The following is a 19,178-nucleotide window of genomic DNA, read 5'->3' as shown; positions in this document are numbered from 1 at the left end:
AGACACACACACCACTGCGAAGCGACTCAGGTGCACAAGCCCCTCAGAACCCAACATAAACACAATGCCTTAGGACTTACGCAGGCACACATACCCCAGAACCAACATGGGCACATACACCCCTCACAACCCATAACAGGCGCACAAGAGCAGGCCCCTCAGAACCCAATCCCAAGGCACACCTCTAAGAACCTAAAACAGGCACATCACCTCTCAAATCAACACAGGCACACACTTGTAGAGCCAAGGACACGCAACCCTTAGACCTAACGGAGGCACGCCCCACCACAGAACCCAAAAGAGGCACACCCCTCACAACCAACACGGGCGCGCACGCCTCAGACCAACACAGGCACCAACGTTCTCACCCAACTCCGGAGCATACCCCTCAAGACCTAACACGTGCACACATGCCTCGAACCCAGGACGAGAGCACCCCCCTCGGACCCTGACACATACTCATACCTCTCAGAATCAACACAAACCCACATCCCTCAGGTCCACCACGGAGAGACACAGCTATCAGAACCAACGAGGACAGCCAGCCCTTTGAAACCAAGTGGAACTCAACCCTCAGACCCCACACGGGCCCACCACTCAGAACAACAGACACCCAACCCTCGGACGCAGCTCGGCACATACCCTCAAGACCCAATATGGGAGCACCCCCCCAAGAGCCCAAAACAGGCACGGGCCCCCCAGAACCAACACAGGTCCCCCCTCAGGCCCCACACAGGAGCACGGACACCCCTCGGAAACCAACATGGACTCACAACCCTCAGACTCAGACGGGCACACGCCGCTCCATACCCAGCACAGGAGCACACAAGCCAGAGCCCAACACACACACACAAACACCGCGCCGGCAAAATCCAGGCCCACTCCCCCCGCCGCCCCGCACAACCCAGCACCAGCATCACAGGCCGCACACCCGACATCGGCACACACACACCTTCAGACCAACAAGGCCCCGCAACCTCAACGTGAGCGCACACCCCTCAGGTCCCAACACAGGATGCGCTCCCCAGAATCTGACACCCTCACAAACCCTCAGAGTGAACACGAACGCGCAACCTTCAGACCAAAACAGGCACGCGCCCTCCTCAAAACCCACACGGGGCTTACACACCTCAGAACCAACACAGACGCACAACCCTCGTGCCCACCACGGCTGCGCACACACAACCCTTAAACCGAACACAACCTTCAGATATAAATGGACACACGTGGAGCACACTCCTCAGAACACAACACACAGACAACCCTCACAACCAACCGGAAAAAAACACCCCTCCTACACAACCACCTTCAGACCCAACAGGCGCACGCGCCCCTCAGAACCAACCGACACACATCTCCCCACAAAGCACGGGAGCACACCGTCCGGAAGCCAACTCACGCACGCACACCTCAGAACTGACCAGAACGCTCCTCCCTCGGAACCCAGCACGGGCCAGCTAACAAGCACGCACAACCCTCACACGCAACGTGGCACACGCCTGTCAGACCCGAACTGTGCCAATCAATAAAAGGAAACTTTAGTGAGAACCACGCCTCCTCGACTGCAGATCCCACCGGAAGAGGGGCCTGGCGAGGCCCAACTGCTCCACGATCCCAGGAGGAAGGAAGGTTTCCTCCGGCTCCGGCAGCAGCCCAGCCAATGAGAAGCCACCACACTTCCAGCTCCCAGTTTCCTCCAATGGGCTTTCTGTTTACAACAGCCCCCGCCCCCCATAAGACAGCGTCCTCGGCGTTCGGTGCCCTAGCGAAGGGCTTTGCCTTAACGTGCTGGTCCTGGGTGGCAGTTCTCTGCTGTTCCAAAGAAGCCTATCCTTTCCGGAACAGTAACGGGCAGTTTTGCTTTTAAGGTTAACGGTGCACGTGCACACACTCCTCAGAGCCCGCCGCCACCCACTCCCCTCACCCAGCCCTGGAGCGCACGCTCTCAAACCTGTCACAACCCACCAGGACGCAAGCCCGCAGCCCTGACACGGGCTCGCCCCCCTCGAAACCCACACGCGCCCACACCCGCTGCGGTCTGAGGAAGCGCGGCTCGCCCACAGGGCCGCACCTGGCGCAGCGCGGCCTCCGCGGCGCCGCCCTCCCGCTGCCGGAGCTGCTCCCGGAAGCGCGCCACCTGCTCCAGTAGCGCGTCCACGAGCGAGGGCGCCGCGTCCCCCTCGAGCGCGGCCAGGCGGGCGCGGAGGCGCTCTATGAGGGCATCCCGCGCCGCCAGCTCGTCCTGCAGGCGCCTCAGCCGCTGCCCGGCCTCGTGGTACAGGCCACAGAGCGTCGCAGCCGCGCGCGGGGCCCCCTCCCGCCCGCCGGACCCAGCGCCCCCCGAGGACATGGCCGCGGGCCGCTACCGGAGGGCGCGCGGACGACACCAACTTCCGCGCCGGGTCTGGACTGGCTCACCTTCCCGGAACTTTTCCCGGAGCGTCCCGCCCACCGCCTTGACCCCGGCCCCGCCCACGGCCCACAGCCAGGCCGCGCCCCCCCACCGACAGCCCGGCCCCGCCCACAGCGACCCGCTTGGCCCCTGACCCACCGAGAAGCCGCCCCAGACCGCCCACAGCCTGGCCCCGCACGCGGCGACCGGCGTGACCCCTGACCCACGGAAAGGCCGGCCCAGGCCCGCCCACGGCCCGGCCCCGCCCCCTGCCAACAGCAGGCCCCGCCCCGCCATCGGCGCGGCCACGCCCATGGCGGCCAGCGTGGCCCCTGACCCACGGAAAGGTCGGCTCAGACCGGCCGCTAGCCCGCCCTGCCCGCGGCCCGCGGCACATCCCCGTCTCCCGGCCCACAGCAGGCCCCGCCCCCCGCCCACTGAACGTCCCCGCCCCCCGCCGACAGCCAGCACGGCCACGCCCCCTGCCAAGAGCTGGCCCCGCCCCACCGACAGAACGGTTCCGCCCCGCACCGAGAGCAAGTACCCGCCCTCTCTCCCGGCCCCAGCTGTTGGGGCCTGGCCTCCCGGGGTGGCTGGCTTGTCCCAGAGGCCCAATTCCCTCCTCCCTCCCCCCTCCCCGCCCCCCCTCCCCCGCCTCCCTCTCCCCGCGTGAGGGGAGTTTTAAGGGAGTCAGCTGAGAGGAGGAGGGAGAGTGAGACACCTCTCATGCAGCTACTGATGGGAGGGAAAGAATGGGTCACTGGCGACTTCAAGTACAGGACCTGTGCGTGGGTCAAAATCCCTGGGCTGCAAGCCAACTTAGCCACATAAAACAACAGGAACGGGGCGACGTCTCCCTGAGCTCAGGGAGATGCCCTACCCACCCAACTGCATGGTGGTGGCCCCTGCACGCCCCTCTCTAAGACAGGAGAGAGCTGCCCTGTCCTACCCTCGCTTCTCCATCCCTTTCCTTCCCCCGACGTCCCAGACCAACTCCAAGGGTTTTTCTGACTCCTCGCTATTTTCTTTTTCAGTCTGATCTTTCCCCCACAATGACACCCAGGCACATCCGTGATCTTTCAAAGGTTCCCCTGCCCTGCATGTGTGTGCTCCCCCCTTCCGCCCAGGCCTCGTCTGGTTTTCCCCTTTAAGTAACCCATAGCCAAGCTTGGGCCGGCCCCGGGGAAAACACGCACCGGCTTGTAAATCAGACAAGTGTATGAGCAAAGCCAGCTCACACTTCCTCCTCTGTAGAGGGAAGATCAGAGCCAGTACCCTCCCTGCTGGTTAGGGGTGTTGTGGGGACTAGAAGATGAGGTGCACTTGTCCTACACAGTGTAAATCCACAATCCCCGAGGCTATGGCTATGGATGACACCTTATGTTTGGCTGAGGCAGTGGTGGAGAAAAAGAAACAGCACTGGCCCCACTGCTGCTGGAGGTGGGATGAGTCCTTATTCTATTCTTATATGTACAGCTTGGGGCAGGTTACTCAAGTGCCCTCGAGCCTGGTTCTCAACTGTGAAGTCCACATTCCAGTCTCTCATCCAACACTAGAGGGACCTCGGCATCAGTGATACTGGCTTTGTCTGCTGATTTGTTTTGTACTGTTTTGCCCCAATGAGTGAGGCTTTGCTCATCAGAAGGTGGTAGCAGACTGTGGCGTGGGCATCACCCTGGGATCAGGGCCACGTACAGAGGATGTGCACCTGGGTGCACCCAGGAAGCAGGGCTCGCGGTCGCTAGTGAGGAGGTCACAGAACAGACTGTGTTGGCTCAGCTCCCGGAAGAGAGGTCTTGAGCTGCCCAACATTGCCTCCCAGGCCCGGTGTCCATGCCTCCTTCCAGCCCCTGACCACCTCTCCTCAGCCCCACATGAGGCTCTCTGAGGTCCAGCTCAGCAGGGAGACTGCCACCAGGGGCGAGTTCAATGTGGGAGGCTCAGTCAGGGGCAAGAGGGGAAGTCAGAGCCCCCACCTTACCCACCCTTCCATGTCCCTTCCTCCAGGTGCCTCTCTGACCCCAACAGGATCCCAGCTCCAACCCCGACTCCCCCTGGCTTTCATTCAGAGTCCTCAAAAAAGACAGGTGACCTGTGACTGGACACCAGAAGGGAGGAGAAAGCCATGCAGGTGCCTGGGCAAAAACTTTCTAGGTGAAGGGAACAGAAAGGGCACAGTCTCAGGGCTGAGTGCTAGGGCTGGTCAAGAACCTCGAGGAGGCTGCACCCACAGGAGCGGGGCAAGCAGGAGAGGGCATGAATGGGTCTGGGACAGATTGAGCTTCCAATGTGGATACTCAGTTGGGCTCCTGAGGGGCACGGGTCTTCCCCAAAGCCCTCAGACTGCCATGTGCACATAGGGGCCACTGCTCAGTCTAACTCCTGGCTGGCCTGCCCCCAGTTCTAATGCAGTGGGATCTAAGGGGACCCTCCTCTCCTTATCCTGCCAGTGGAACTAAAGCATATGCCCTGTAGACTCTTGGGAACCAGGAAAGTATGGGAACACATGAATATGGCCCAAATGGTGTATTTGAGTAGTTTGTAGCCACCATCATATTTGCTCCTGAGAGGCAGGCAAAGGAGAGAAAATTCTGGACTATTCTAGGACCTGAGGCCAAAAGTGGGAGAGGTTGTGCTCAGCCAGTGCAGTCCCAGCCCACCCCACACAGCCTAAACTGCTGGTGGTTTGAGCTGGAGGCAGCCCTTTGCTTCTGTCCTGATGACCACTTCGGTCCCCAAGGCCCCTTCTATCCATGTGGCCCTCTCTGGCCTTGCACCCTCTCCCCCAGTGGGCGTGGGGCTGAGTGCAGGGACTCTTGGTAGTAGAGACTCAGCATCAGGGAGAGCCAGAGCCCCTGAGGAGCAGGCTGCACCGGACCCTCAGGGTGAGTGCAGGTTCCTGGAAGGCCCTCCCTCCAAGAGACCTCTGGCCACACTGCCACAGTGCCAAATGACTCGCCGATGGCCCACCATTAGCTCACCTGGGGGAACAACGCCTGACCCAGCGCCTACAACAATTTCTTGACTTAGTGATCAAAATGCAAATTTGGTGGGATTCATATTTAGTTCCTGGTGGGCACAGGGTACCTCAGGGCAGCTTGTTTCCTGGCAGAGCTCAGGGACGTCTGACACCAAGGAAAGGGCCCCAGCAGGGCCAAGGAGACTTGCCTGGGTGCTGGACTGACTGGTAACCTGGGCTGCCCTCCTCCCTCCTTCACAAGAGGGCGCTCCGGGCCCCAGGATGCCCAGGCTGTACCCTCAGCCTTCTGAGGGCCTGGGAAAGGGTCTGCCACATGAGTGTCCACAAGGGGGCAATGTGGGCCAGTGCTTCCAGGGGCCAGCCAGCCTGGGGACCAGAGCCTCAGGCAGGACCCGAAGTATGGTGCAAATCCCACCCTCACCCTGTGTGGGTGCCCAGGGGTCTCATCATCGCTGAGCCAGCCCCTGACTGTCCCTGCGCATGCAGCCTGCCCCCGCTGGGCTAGAACTCATCTGTATATCACTCAACAATCTTGTTCATCACCAAGTTCATCACAGAGGTAGAGATACCAACCTGCTCTCTCTTGTGTAGGCCCCAGTGTGTTAGGGGGAGAATTTGACTTCAGTCCTATTGGTCTAAAGTGTGGTTACATCCAAAAGCTTCCATGGGCCTGAAAGGAGGTGTTTGTTCAGACTTTGTTACGGCACACCGCCTCTGTCCTCTGCTTCTCTCCCTAAGACAGTGTCCAAGGAGATTGAGAGAGGGAACTCATGGGCCCCAGGGCTTTGGAGAAGGGGGTTGCTAGCAAGTGGTGTGGTCCTAGGGCGAGCTTGTTGATGTCTGGTCTCCATGGGGATGACCTTCATCTTCCTCCTGCCCTGGACCCTACTCTGCCTTCCTCTGCCTCTGTCCTCCCCATACATGAGAAGTCCATATGGCTGTAAGAGCCTGTGCCCCACTGCTAGACCACGCTTTGGGGGCCAGGACCTGAAATTCCCTGGGCAGATGGCCCTGGCAGGATTTGTCTCCAACTCTGTCCTACCGAGGATAGATTGTCCTGCTGCTGTGTGTGGCCCTAGGGATACCTAGATAGAGTGGTCATGAGCTGATGAACCCTTCGAGGGGGTACATACTGGGGACACTGAAGGTCTCAGAACAGGGGCTCAGGCCAACATTCCCTCTATGTTGACTGTTCAGGCAAAGAACTCAGGAGAGCCCAAGACTGTGAACCCAGACCTAGCCTTCCAGGATGCTGCAGGATGGGTGTATTTGCCAATGAACAAGGAGAGAACATGTCTGTTTCATGGCTTAGCGCATGATGTGTAGCCCTGAAATATTTACACACGTGGATATAGCTCTCCCTGGGGAAGAGATGCGTCTGACACTTCCCTGCTCTCAGCCATTGTCCCTCCTCCCATGGTCTGCAATCTACCTCCCTGTCGCTCTGCCACTGAAAGCATCCCAACCACACGTGGGAGAAGCCTTTGATCTGAGTGCACTAGCTCAGCTGTGGCTAGACCAAGGGGGAGAAAACGGAGAGCGAAGTATGATAACCCGGGGCCCTCGACAGGCCAGTGCTGTTGTCTCACAGGGTGATCTGGTTTGGGAGAGGTTGCTGCTTCCCTAGGAGGCTCAGGCAGCTGTCAATGCTGGGACAGAGGCAGGTGGTAGTGTTCAGTAAGGCTTTAGATCAAGGACTTGCAGGAGGTGAAGGAGTGAGAATTGCAGATTTCTGAGGGAAGAGCCTTCCTGGCAGAGGGAACAGCTGTGGAAAGGCCCAGAGACTAACTGAACCTGTGGTTGGGGCTTTGAGCATGGGGGAAGAGGCCACAAGCCCAGGAGTGCGGCAGTCCCCGGGGCGGGGGAGGGGAAGCAAGCAAAGGCGTTCTGCCCTGAGAGCCTGCAGAAGGAATGCACTTCTGCAGACAACATGAGCTTAGCCCTGTGAGGCCCGTGGCAGACTTCTGATCTCCAGAACTGTAAGAGAATATATTCGGGCTGTGTTAAACCTCTGAGTTTGGTGTGATGGTTGCCGCAGCTCTAGGAAACGCACACAGACTGGGGTGGGGTGTGAGAGAAAGTGAAGGAGGCTCTGAGGTCATGCCCCTGAGCAACGAGGCGGGTGGCGCTGCCCTCACCTGGGATGCGGGAGGTGGGGTGGGGGTGCAGAGGGGAAATGACCCCCCCAGCCTGCTCACCGTGGCGCCCTAGCCCCAGGCACAGCGCTGTGTGTGGGATGCCCTCAGCCGAGGTTTGTGAAATAAGCAAATGTTTAGGTGCTCAGTAAATATGTGTGAAACGCGGGAGTGAATTAATGATTTGACAAGGCTGAGCTGGGACCCCCCCCCCCTCCAGTGTCAAGGGGTTGCTGGGGGTGGGGAGCCAGGAGAAGGTCTACACAGACATATTCCTCGCCAGTCTCTGGAGCTCAAGCAAGCTCCCGTGGTCCTGCAGGGTTGGGGCCTCCTCCACAGGGTACTCCCCAACTCAGCTTGCCCCTCCCGCTGCCTTCCTCCCAGCCAGCCTTTGAGTCCAGTCCTGCAGGCCCCTCCCTGCCCCCCACGGATGCTACACCCCCAAAAGCCCTTCTGGAAACATCATTTTTTCTCCATCTTGCTATTTAGTGCTAGGACATCTTTTCAGACCCTTTGGCCCCAGAGTGAATTCAGGAAGGTTCTCGTCCTATGGCCTTCCAGAGGCCCAAATAGCCCTGCTTTGGGCCAAGAAGCCAACTCTCGGGACCCTCAGTGTCCTCTTCTAGACCTGGGTGGTGGGAGTTTTCTAAGGGGCTCAGTAAGGCAGGGGTCTCTTAGCCAGGGTCCCAAGGTTTGGAAGAAGCACCTAGAGGCCGGGCACCTCTGTCAAACTCCAGGGCTAGGTGGGTATGGGTGATGGCAGCTGAGGACAGGAGGGGCAGGAAGCCAGTGCAGCCCTGGCGGGGAGCCTTGACAAATGTCCCCTCTCTTTGGTGCCAGTGTGTGCATCTGTCCCATAGAAAAGACATGCACAGCCTGCTTTTATTATGTATTAAACACATTTGTACCGCGTGCCCACCATGTGGCTAGCATGTGGGCCCTGCCCTGAGGAAGTCATCCTATTTGGATGAGGGTGATGTGGAGGTAACCTCACCTGTGAAGGTGATGCCCACTGGAGCCCCCAGCTGGTCCCTTAGGCTATATGGTTATGGTGGCTCTGGGGTTTCGGCTCCTCCATTCTTTGTGGGAGTGTTTTCCTTCTCCCAGGAGCCACCCTCCACCCCCTCCTCCATCCCTGCCCCCAACAGGAGAATGAATGTATTTCGTTCCCAGACACAGCCTTCTTCTTGGTGATGGCAAGGGTATTGGCTGACATTTGAGGTGTCGGCCGATAACCAAGCTGTTACCTGTCAATACAGGTGTTGGTGAATGCTGAAGTGTTATCTGTTAAGAGTTATGATGTTCAATGTGAAAGCTTAATGCTGATTAGGGTAATTTTTAACAAAGATTTTTGAAAACAGATGGCCAAGGACAGACAAATCCAGAGTGAAGGCCTTGGGGTGGTAAGTCAAGTCCCCAGCAATCAGCTGGGCTCCTCAGGTGTTTGCGGAAACTCTGGAAAAGCTTCAGATGTAAAGTCCCTTCGGGTGGGAAGAGCCCAGGGAAAATGCAGTCCTTCCCCAATGCATCGGGACGTTGGGTTTCAGAGAGAGGGACTAACTCCAGCCTTGGTAGCCCCAGAACAGAGGCGGAGCTCCCCATGTCCTCCTGACCCCAGTGCCTCACACTTCCTTCTAAAAGGCTCAGAGATTCACGGCCCAGGGGACTTCTAGATGTGTGGGTACAGTGGAGCTAAAATAAGGGCTGGCTGGAGAAATGGCAGAGAACCAGATCCGTCTACAGTGCCCACCCACACCTGGGCCTCTGGACTTCCCCCACCAGGCCATACACTAAAGGTTTCTATGCTGGACTGGACTGGACAGAGGGTCCCTGGACTGGGGGCCATGGGGCAGAAGGGGTAGAGGTTGCAGCACACATTTTCACAATGCTGAACCCCCAGACCTGCCCCCGCTCCCCACCTCCAGAACACTAGAATCTGGGCCTTTCCCTTCCAGGCAGGACAGCAGAGAGATTTTCTCCAGCACATCTGATTAGCCAGGAGATACTGGGGTGCCATGGCAAAACTGACAGTCAGCAAGCCCCATTCATGAGTCCCACTCTGCAGCCTGAACAGCCAGCCAGGATGACCAGACATCTGAGGGACACCTGTGACGTGGAAGATCAAGAAAAAGCAAACAGAAAGGGGTACCTGGGAGGAGACAAGGACTATGCTGGAAGAAGACTTAGAAAATTCATGATTAATGTCCTCAGGAAGAACAAATTATAGTCATGGAACAAGAACTGGGTGTTATAAAGAAGGAATAGTCACCAGCTATAAAGAGCTCTTGGAGTGCTCGCTTTGGCAGCACATATACTATATAAAGAGCTCTTGGAAATTAAGAACATGATGATGGAAATTGAAGACCCAGTGGAAGAGCTGAGAGCTAGGATTGAGGAAATCTTGCAGAAACTGGACCAAACGGTTGAAAATAAGAGGAAAGTGTTAGAGAACTGGTCAAGTAGACGTGACATCTACATGGCAGGAGTTCTCAAAAGAGAGAACAGGCGGGAGGAAAAGCATTGAAGAAATACTTGAACAACCTTCACATAAATTAAACCTGAATTTCCAGATTGAAAGGATCTACTGAACGCTCAAATCCAAGTGTGAGAGTAGGTGCACACTAAAGGCCCAGTAAAGGGCAATTTCAGAACACTGGAAACAAAGAGAAGTTCTTTCAAGCACCCAGGGAGAAATAATGGATGCTGTACAAATGACAGGGCTCAGAATGACTTCAGACTTCACAAAAGCAAAACTTGCATCTGGATAAAAGTTCTCAAAGTTCTCAAGTTAAATGCTTTCTAAGCCAGAATTTTACACTCAGCCAAACTATTAATCAAGAGAGAGGGTAGAAGAAAGACCAAAGGTTCTTTCTACCAGCAAAAATGGGTTTATTCAGGACAAGCAAGCTACAATAAAATCATAGGTGCGTCCAACAGACAAAGGAGGAGACATCATTTTACGGGGAAGGAGGAGGAAGTTGGGAGGGGCTGTTTCCAACAAAAGTCTGTTGGAGAAAAGCGAGAGTTCAGGGTGATGAAGGTTTCTCATTGGCTGAGTTGCAACATAGTTGATTTATAGAAGGCGCGGTGTCCATCTTTCCCTGTTGAAACCTGTCATTGATGATTTGGGACTGTTGGGGATGCTTCTGTTAGAGGTCTGTAGTCGACAATTCTTCCTGTAGCCCACACTGAATGGTCCAGCTCCCCCTGCCAGCCTTCCCTTCTAGTATCCCCAGGCCACTGTAGTGAGGTTTCTTTACATTTGTTTTCACATTTCGGAAAGATAAGACCTCAAAAAACGTAGGCCCCAGAGCCCTTTCTCAGGAAGCTGCTTGAGGGTGTGCTCCACCAAACAGAGGGGGGAAATCAAGAAAGGGGAAGTCACGGAATGGAGAACACAGGAAATCCTCAGCAGAGAGAAGGATGAAGGGATGTCGCAGTGCTGGGGCAGGCAGGTCCCGGGGTGAAGGCTGTCCCTCAGCTGAGAAAGCAGGGTGTGTTTTGAGTTGATAGGCTACATCGCACACCAGGAGATCTTGGGGGAGAGCTGGACATTTGACAGAATTTAGAGTTGAATTTGTTGTGAGAAATTAAACAACATAAAAAAAGATGACATTAACTTCAGGGCAAACAAGAAGTAAATCAAGAAAGGAAAAGTTGTCGGCACACATTACATGGCTCAGGCGTGAGTGGTGTTTATAACTAGCATCACGCTACCAACCATGACCATTGGTCTGAACAAAATGATGATGTAGTGATATCAGAGGTCAGGAAGTGGCAACGTTAAGTGTGTTACTTGGGAATATGGAAGTGAAACCAAAAGAATGAGCTCAAACTTGCCATGGAAAATGAGGGGTGGGGGGACGGCTGTGTTTTGTAAGAAGACTTGTAAAACTGCGTAGCTCTCTACGCTACATGCACGTAAAACTCTGGTAATGAGTCAAAACTAAATTTAAAACCCACACTCTAAATGAGTTGTGTGCCCAATTTTGTCTCGTTGGTGAACTGGCAGGATGTGAACGTGTGCCTCAAAACCGGCTCACTTTTGTGCAGCCCTAGAAAGAGTGACGGTAGACTCTCCTTGTAATAAGTAAATACACGGGTGTGTAGTAACCAAATGCTGCTTTTACCTGTCCTTAGATATTGCGGTGCCAAATAACAGTTTTATCTTCAGGAAGTTTTTTTTAAAAAGCCATCTCATTGTTCTCATCTGTATTTATTTAGTTGTTAGTGAGTTAGAACGTGTTTAGAGTTGTATTAGTGGTAACATACAGTTCCCATTTTCAACTAAAGGGGTAGAAACTTGTAAATAACTCGTAAAAATGCTTAAAAAATTTTTTTTAATGTTTATTTATTTTTGAGGTGGGGGGAGGGGCACAGAGCGAGGGAGACACAGAATCTGAAGCAGGCTCCAGGTTCCAAGCTGTCAGCACAGAGCCCGACGCGGGGCTCGAACTCAACAAACCGCGAGGTCATGAGCTGAGCAGAAGTTGGATGCCCAACAGCCCAGCCGATGGAGTTTTTTATACTCACCCCTTGTTAATGCATGCATTTTGCACATATTCCTTCCCAACTTGTCCCTTTCCTTTCAATTCTGTTTATGGTGTTTTTAACATTCACCTTTAGGGAGTCACTTTTATGTTGCCCTATCTGCTGGTTCTTTCCTTTATACTAAAAAAACCAGTTGTCTTCACCTTTGGTTTGTGCGGGGAGAGCCCGCCTCCTCTCATAGTGTATCATCACCTACATGCCCTTTTAATGTATTTTTCTTTTTTTCAACATTTTAGATCTTTGATCTGGGGTGAAACTTATTTTGGCATAAGATGGGAGGTAGGCTTTCTTTCTCTCTCTGATGGTCAGCCAGGCATTCCAACCCTATCTGTGAATGCATTGAGATAAACAGACACAACTTTGCCCTTAATTTTTTGCAGTATGAAACAAGAAAAAAAAAAAGCAATCTTGTATTTTTTTTTAAATTTTTTGATGTTTATTTACTTTTGAGAGAGAGAGCAAGAGAGCAGCAGAGAGAGGGAGACATAGAATCTGAAGCAGGCTCCAATCTGTCAGCACAAAGCCCAAAGCAGGGCTCCAACTCACAAACCGTGAGATCCTGACCTGAGCCAAAGTCAGAGGCTCAACTGACTGAGCCCCCCAGGCGCCCCAGCAACCTTGTATTTCTGTGTGTCTCTGTGGGAGCTGCCCACACACAGGCTCTTACACTCCTGAGAGCCCCCGTTTTCTCATCTGAAAATGGGGCTCCCTGCCATCCAGTGGTGGGTGTGGGATGAGCTGGAGGAAGGGATGTGAGCAGGTGCTCAGGGAAGGCCACGGGTGCCCCCCTGACTAGGCCTGGTTCAGCCACACCTCCCCACTCCTGTGAGCCCCGCCCCACTCCCCTCCTGGCCTTCCTCACATGCTAATTAACCCCAGTTTCCCTGTGAGATGGAAGCATCTGCTTTTGGAGTCCTTGTCAAGCAGACTCTGCCCTTCCTCCCCCCAGCTTCCCCCCTCCAGCCCTGCCCCCCCACCCCACCCCTCCTCACAGCCAGCTCTGGGCTGGGCACTGCTCAGAAGTTCACTGTAGGTGGGCCATATTCATCTTTTCCCAGTCCCACCACTGGCGAAGGCTGGGAAGAAAGGCAGGGGGCTCAGAAGCAGGGCATCCTGGACCGAAGCCATTCTAAGCTGCCGTGGTGGGCACAGGCTGAGCACTGCATCTGGGGCCCAGGAGGCTCCCCCTCAGCCCGGGTGGGGATGGGAGCACAGGAGGGCATCACAATGTCAGGTGCAATTCATGAGTCCCACTGATTGATTGGCCCGAGGGTGGCACATCTGGAGGGGTGGTGTACCCAAACCAGCAGCTGCGGGCCTCAGAACTGCCCAGCATGGTTAGGAGGCCCATGAGAGCAGGGACTGAGGGCCAAGTCCACTCAGAAGGGGGAGAGGAGTGGTGCCCCCTGGCAGGCGGCAGCAGGCCTGGTGAGACTCTCCCGGAGCCCCAGAGGGGCCCAGCTGGGCAGGAAGTTCTGGGAGCCTGGTGGGGCAACTCCCTCGTTCACTCCTACTGAGGCAGGGGCCTGGAGGACAGCCACGTTCCTCTTGGAGGTCTCCCTTCCTGGGAGGAGCCCTCCCAGGCTGCCCCTTATTCCTCTTACCCCTGGTGGAGGAAGGCTTCATACTCCCACCTCATCCCAGTGTCCACTGTTGTTGGGGAGGGCCACCTGTCCCCTGACCTCAGGCAGGGTGCTAGGTGGGGCCCCCTGGGGGTGCCAGGAGGCCTTCCCATCCTGAGGACCACAGCTTCCCCTTCCCAAGCCCCATGGGCTTCCCCTGCCAGCCCCGGGCCTTCTGGAGGTCATGTGGACAGCAGGGTGCAGGAGCTTCGGAGTGGGGGTTTGCAGAGGAGGATAGAGAAGGCTCCATGTGTACAAACACCCACCCCCTCCACACCACCAACTCCGGAAGTGGGACCCAGAATAGAATGGGCCACTTTCAAGTTCCAAATTGGGCTGGGGGTGGGGGCTGAGGGCAGGGTGGTTGGTTGTAAAAATAGAAACAGGAGTGTGTGCGTGGGCTCCACGTCCTCTACCCATGGGGTTGGTGTCTAAAAATAGAACTTCCTAGTGGGGCCGGCCTGACTGTTGTTCTCTGTGGAAAATTCACCCAAACAAACCCCTAGGAGGGCAGAGACAGTCGTGGCCTGGGCTTCGGGGGATGCTGCTGGGCTTTGCTGGCAGGGGGAAGCCCATTTGGGGAGGGGAGGTGGGTGTTTAGGGAGCCCCACAGTTCAGTGGTCCTTCTTGTGTGGGGAGAGTCCTCCCAGGCCAGCAGGGCCGGCTGGGTTCTGTCGTCCCCAGAAAGGCTCCTCTGACTACATCACCCTACACATCTCTCAGGCTGGCCGAGAAGGGAGCCAGGCTGAGCCACACACTCAAGCCAGGCCGGTACCAGGCATGAGGGGCAGCAGGCAAAGCCGGATCCAGGCACTGCCCTCCAGGCTATCACAGTGGGCAGCCCACCCAGAAGCCCACAGACAGGGCTTGCCACCGGGGGCAGCCTCCGATCAGGGCCCAGTGCTGGACAGTGCTGGGATGCAGAGCTGACTGACAGGGCCCTGCCCCCGGCACCCCTGCCTGGTGGGGGTGGTAGCTAGAAGTTCCAGTCAGGGCTATCCAGAGGGGTAGGTGGGGCTGGGCTGTAGGTGGGCTTGTGCAAGAATGCAGCGTGCGGGAGGCCTCCTGGGGCAGTGGTACTGAGCTGCTTCTCCCAGGAAGGATGCAAGAGGGCTAGGAGGCAGTGGGGAAACCAGCTGTAGGAGTTCTGGCTTGGAGTCTGGATGAGACTCCCCATTTCCAGCCGGCACTCAGGCATCCCGTAAGCCACGGCCTCCACTGTCCACCCTCTGGCCCCCGCTCCTGCTCTACTGGTCTCCCCTGGCCACCAGCAAAGGAGGGTAAAGTGGAGTGAGGGAATGCTGGAGGGTGGGCCCGAGGTTCAGAAATAGCCTAGAGCTGAGGCTGACCACTCCCGCCCAGCCCGTTCTCCTTGCCAGAGCACATACCGCTAGTGAGTCCCCTGGAAGAGGCACCTCAGAGCCCAGCAGCCAGCAGCCCCTCCCGCCTTACAGCATCAGTCCCTCTCTGTCACCTGCTGGGCCCTGTGGCCAGAGGCCCTGCTCCTGCGGTTCCAAATGGCCTCCCCCAGAGGGGGCTGGGACAGTGGGAAGGGCACTTGTTCCCTGCTGTTCCAACTGGCAGGCAGACTGCCAAAGGGGGCAATGGTACAGCCAACGGCCTTGGCCCGGCCCGAGAGGAGGCCCACCAAGGTGTTCCAAGCCCCTTTCCTTTCACCCCATAGCCAGGCTGGTGAGGCAGTACTTAGTATGACTAACGGCCACTCCTGGGGTTGGGATGTGTGAGAAGGTTGATGCTTCTGGGTCCTCTGGACACAGCTCTGCCTAAGCCCGCCCTTTCCTTGCAGCTGCCCCTTGAGGCCTTTGTCTATTCATCCTACAACTATTTTTTGAGCACCTACTCTGTGCCAGGAAGGCCCTGAGACCCTGGAGAGCTGGAGAGGCCGCAGTGATGCAGTCAAGTATGGTCCTGACCTTGTAAGATGACATTCCAGAGGAGTCCAACCATAACCAATAAAAATATATAGGGATTTAGGGAAGGGGTAGAAAAGATATGTATGTACGTGTGTGTGTGTGTGTGTGTGTGTGTGTGTGTGTGTAATAAATCTGGGGGAAGACTGATGTAGGAGCGAACAGCAAGTGAAAGGTCCTGGGGCAGGAATGTCCCTACAGAGCTCCTTCCCCAGCAGCAAGAAGGCCAGTGGGGCTGCTGGGGGTGGGAAGTAGGGAGAGAGGAGCTCAGAGAGGGAACAGAAGTGTTGTGCAGACACGTGCCCTCAGTGAGAACCCAGGTATTAGCTCTGGGAGATTCCACAGTGGACAGGTAACATGATCTAACTGACATTGTGACCGAATCCCTCTGTTGTGACATTGGATACTGTAAGGCAAGGACAGGAGCAGGAGACCAGATGAGAGAGGATGGTGTGGTGAGGGTCTGAGAGGGGTCAGGATTCTAGATGGACAGAGTAAGCATAGAGTTAAGAGGAGGAGAGGCATGAAGAATGAGGCTGGAGATGGGGAGGGCCGGGGAAATGAAGTGCCTGCTTTCCAATGTGTTAAACCTGAGATGTTTGGAGATACCCTGGAAGACATGGCAAGTGGGCCCTGGATCATGAGTCTGTGTGAAGCCTGCGGGTCAGCACAGAGGCTGGTGATGTGACTTTGGGCATGGTATGGCCAGGGCTCGTACGGATGTTGACAGGGAGTGAGCCGCTTAGAGCTCCAAGGTTTTGGGGGAGGAGTCACCTCTGGGCCAGCAGCAGATCTTGCCCCTCAGCTCATCTTAATCTTAACCACCCTCAGACTGCAGCTGCCGCCAGTTGTTCTGGGCCCCGGCACAGCCCACCAAGTGCACAGCCGTGGCTACCCTAGTGATGGGTGTGGTAGAGGGACTAGCCCTGCTCTTTGGCCATCATCCCATGGGCGTGCTTCACGTGACACTGGTGTGCCTCTAACGTGGTCCTGCTCTAGGGAGGCCTGCCCCACTCTTCTCCTCTGGCCGGCCAGAGCTCGTTGCCTCACCTCTGCTCACCTGCGGGGCCGGGCCTGCCTGCACACCCTCCCCGCAAGCCAGAGCTGCCTCCTCACCAGCGCCAGCCCTGCCAGCTCCCACGGGGACCCCTGGGCGCCCGGCTCCTCTGGCCTCTGCTTCCTGTACTCCCTAGCTTGACAGGCTGCTTTGAGGTGCACTGGGGTCCCAACCAGCATTCCCTTCCCCCCCCAGGGCCTAGAGTTAGACTGGCGAGGAAGGACAGCAGCAACCTGAGCTCTCGATTCTCTCCGAGGCAGGGGCTGCACACTCTTCCCCATTCGGCTGAGATCTCCTGCACACGCAGGCAGTTTGCATTCCTGGGAGATATTTCTCTGGACCACCCGGTTTGTCCAAACCATCTGCAATGAGCCTCTCTGCCATCACCCACCTTGGAGTGTGGCATCTGAAGTCAGCCCCTGCCCATCCTGTCATGCTGTCATGCAGGGGCTGGAGGCATGGATGTCTGGCTTTTTCCCACTCTGTTCCAGGTCTACCCCCTCCCTAGCCACCCACTCCAGAAAGAGGTCACTCATGGATGACACAACAATGTCTGCTCATGTGTCTATCTGCTCCTTCCTACAAGAGAGAAGCAAGAGCGAGGATTTCCCTGCATCGCCTTGGGGTCCCCAGGGCCCAGCAGGGGTCGGCACTTGGTCTGCTGAACTGCCAGAAAACATGTATGTCCAGCCACAAGGCAATGAGCACTGTGTCAGGAGCTCCAACGCAGCTGAGCCGGCACTGAGCCTCCTTCACATGGAGCCCTGTTCCAAGAGTGAGGTGCCATGTGGGATACTAATGGTGGCTGAGGCCAGCCAGTTCCACGGTGCTTCTGTGGGCCTGGAGGGGTAGAATTTCAGAGTCTCTGGGGTCTAAGTTCAGCCCTGACAACCGGATTCAGTTGTGGATGGGTGGTTGGGTGGAGTCACAGACTGGGGGCAGGGTGAGGGGCGGTGCTGGGCCAAGCAGGGAGAGTATCTCCCTGAGATACCTGAGTACACCCCTGAGAGGGGGCTTTAGGGCTGGGGTACCAGGCCCTTTGCTTGCTCCTATTCTTCCCCCAGCTTTTGCCAACTCTCCAGCAGATGCCCCTTCCCCCATTTCACAGATAGAGAAACTGAGTCCCTGTTGGTTGAAGGCTTTCCTGTAGCCTTACCAGCCTCCGACTACCCCTTCCTTACTTGGCTTTGCCCCTTCCTCTCAGGTGGTCTTGACTTCATCGTGGTCTCTTCCTGGTGGGCATGGGCCTGACCACTTGGTTTTCTGGCGTGTCCCGGGCAACTTCTCTGACCCCAAATGTGTCTCATCAGAGAGCACATGAACTGTTGCAGCCAGGTCTCCCCTTTTGGGGGCCGGGACCGTTGCCAGGCAGCTCAGGGACAGGTAGACAGCGAGGTGCCTAAGCTCTGTCCAGCTGCAAGTGGACAGCCCCCCTTGTCCGGCAATGTCTCCTTAAGGCCCTCAGAGACCTCAGCGTGGGCATGACCTAAACCCAGCCCCTGGGTGACCCCCATGCCTGTGTGGTTCAGAGCCATCCAGTCCAGCCATTTCCCCCTGCTGGACTCTGGCCCTTCGTACCCAGTGCAACACAGAGGCAGACCTTGGCCTCCCACCTGGGCAAGGCCCAGCCTCTGCTGGGCTGGCCTTCTGCTCTCCCCATCAGCCTCTTTGGGACCCCAGACAGATCCTGTCCTTCCTCTGCTCACAGCTTCCTAGGCTCTGGGACCAGGATCCAGCCTCCACTCATCTTGGAGATGAGCCCTGCCTCCTCCTCCTCATGCCCTAAGCAGTGAACCCCTTCCCAGAAGGCTTCACTCACCTGCAAGCTTGCAGGCGTTGTTCCTTCTCCCTAGAATACCTTTACTCTATCTCCACTGCTCACATTGCCTACCTGGCCCTTATGGTTCCCCGCCCCCCACTCCCCAGGCCGGGGAGAGCTATTCCTCCCAGAAAGGCCCTTCCCCAAAGAGACCTGCCAAGCCCCCTTCCTCCACTAAGCCCCAGCCCCTTAAACAGGGTTATTTGGGTGTAAACCTGGATTGTAATCCCCCCTCTCTTCCTCAGCTATTGGGAGTGGCCTTGCTGCTGGGAGCTTCCCAGGAGGCAAAGTAAAAAGTACCCAATTTTCTGGGCCTCACAGTGTTGGGGCCAGATCCCTGGGCCTTAGGAGGCCAGACCTGGTCCACGGGCTGTGTCTTGGTTTGGAAGCAGCTGAAAGTGCCCTGGCGGCTCTTTCCTGACAAAGGGCGAGGTTCCAGAGGCTCAGTTCCCAGCAAGCCCTTCTCTGCCAGGGGGGATTCAATCCATATCTCTGCTCCGTACCTCCTGATCAGAGTCAGACTCTTGATCAGGGACATATACCACCTCCTCCAGCAGGATCAGGATTGCAGGGTTGAGAGGGGGGGCAGCGCCACCTCCAGGGGGGCCACAGTGTCAAGGGCGGCCTCGCAGAAAGAACAGAAACGCTGCTCATTCGTTCATATTTGCATTTACTGGGCACCTTCTGTGCG

At 56.5% G+C, this 19,178-nt stretch overlaps 1 protein-coding gene across 1 annotated transcript in view; it reads right to left on the bottom strand.

Annotated features, from left to right (window-relative positions):
* TNIP2 (TNFAIP3 interacting protein 2) overlaps positions 1-2,360 on the bottom strand; it is a 34,320-nt gene extending 31,960 nt beyond the window's left edge. Inside the window, exon 1 of the mRNA XM_047847175.1 lies at positions 2,072-2,360. Within this exon, the coding sequence (XP_047703131.1) occupies positions 2,072-2,350 (279 nt within the window). The 5' untranslated portion in view covers positions 2,351-2,360. The remainder of the gene's footprint in view (positions 1-2,071) is intronic.
* Positions 2,361-19,178: the final 16,818 nt, after the last annotated feature.

The sequence above is a fragment of the Prionailurus viverrinus genome, unplaced genomic scaffold, assembly GCF_022837055.1.
Source record: "Prionailurus viverrinus isolate Anna unplaced genomic scaffold, UM_Priviv_1.0 scaffold_45, whole genome shotgun sequence".
Classification (NCBI taxonomy): domain Eukaryota; kingdom Metazoa; phylum Chordata; class Mammalia; order Carnivora; family Felidae; genus Prionailurus; species Prionailurus viverrinus.
Note: the sequence above shows the minus strand (reverse complement) of the source record. Positions and strands in the feature narration are given on the sequence as shown.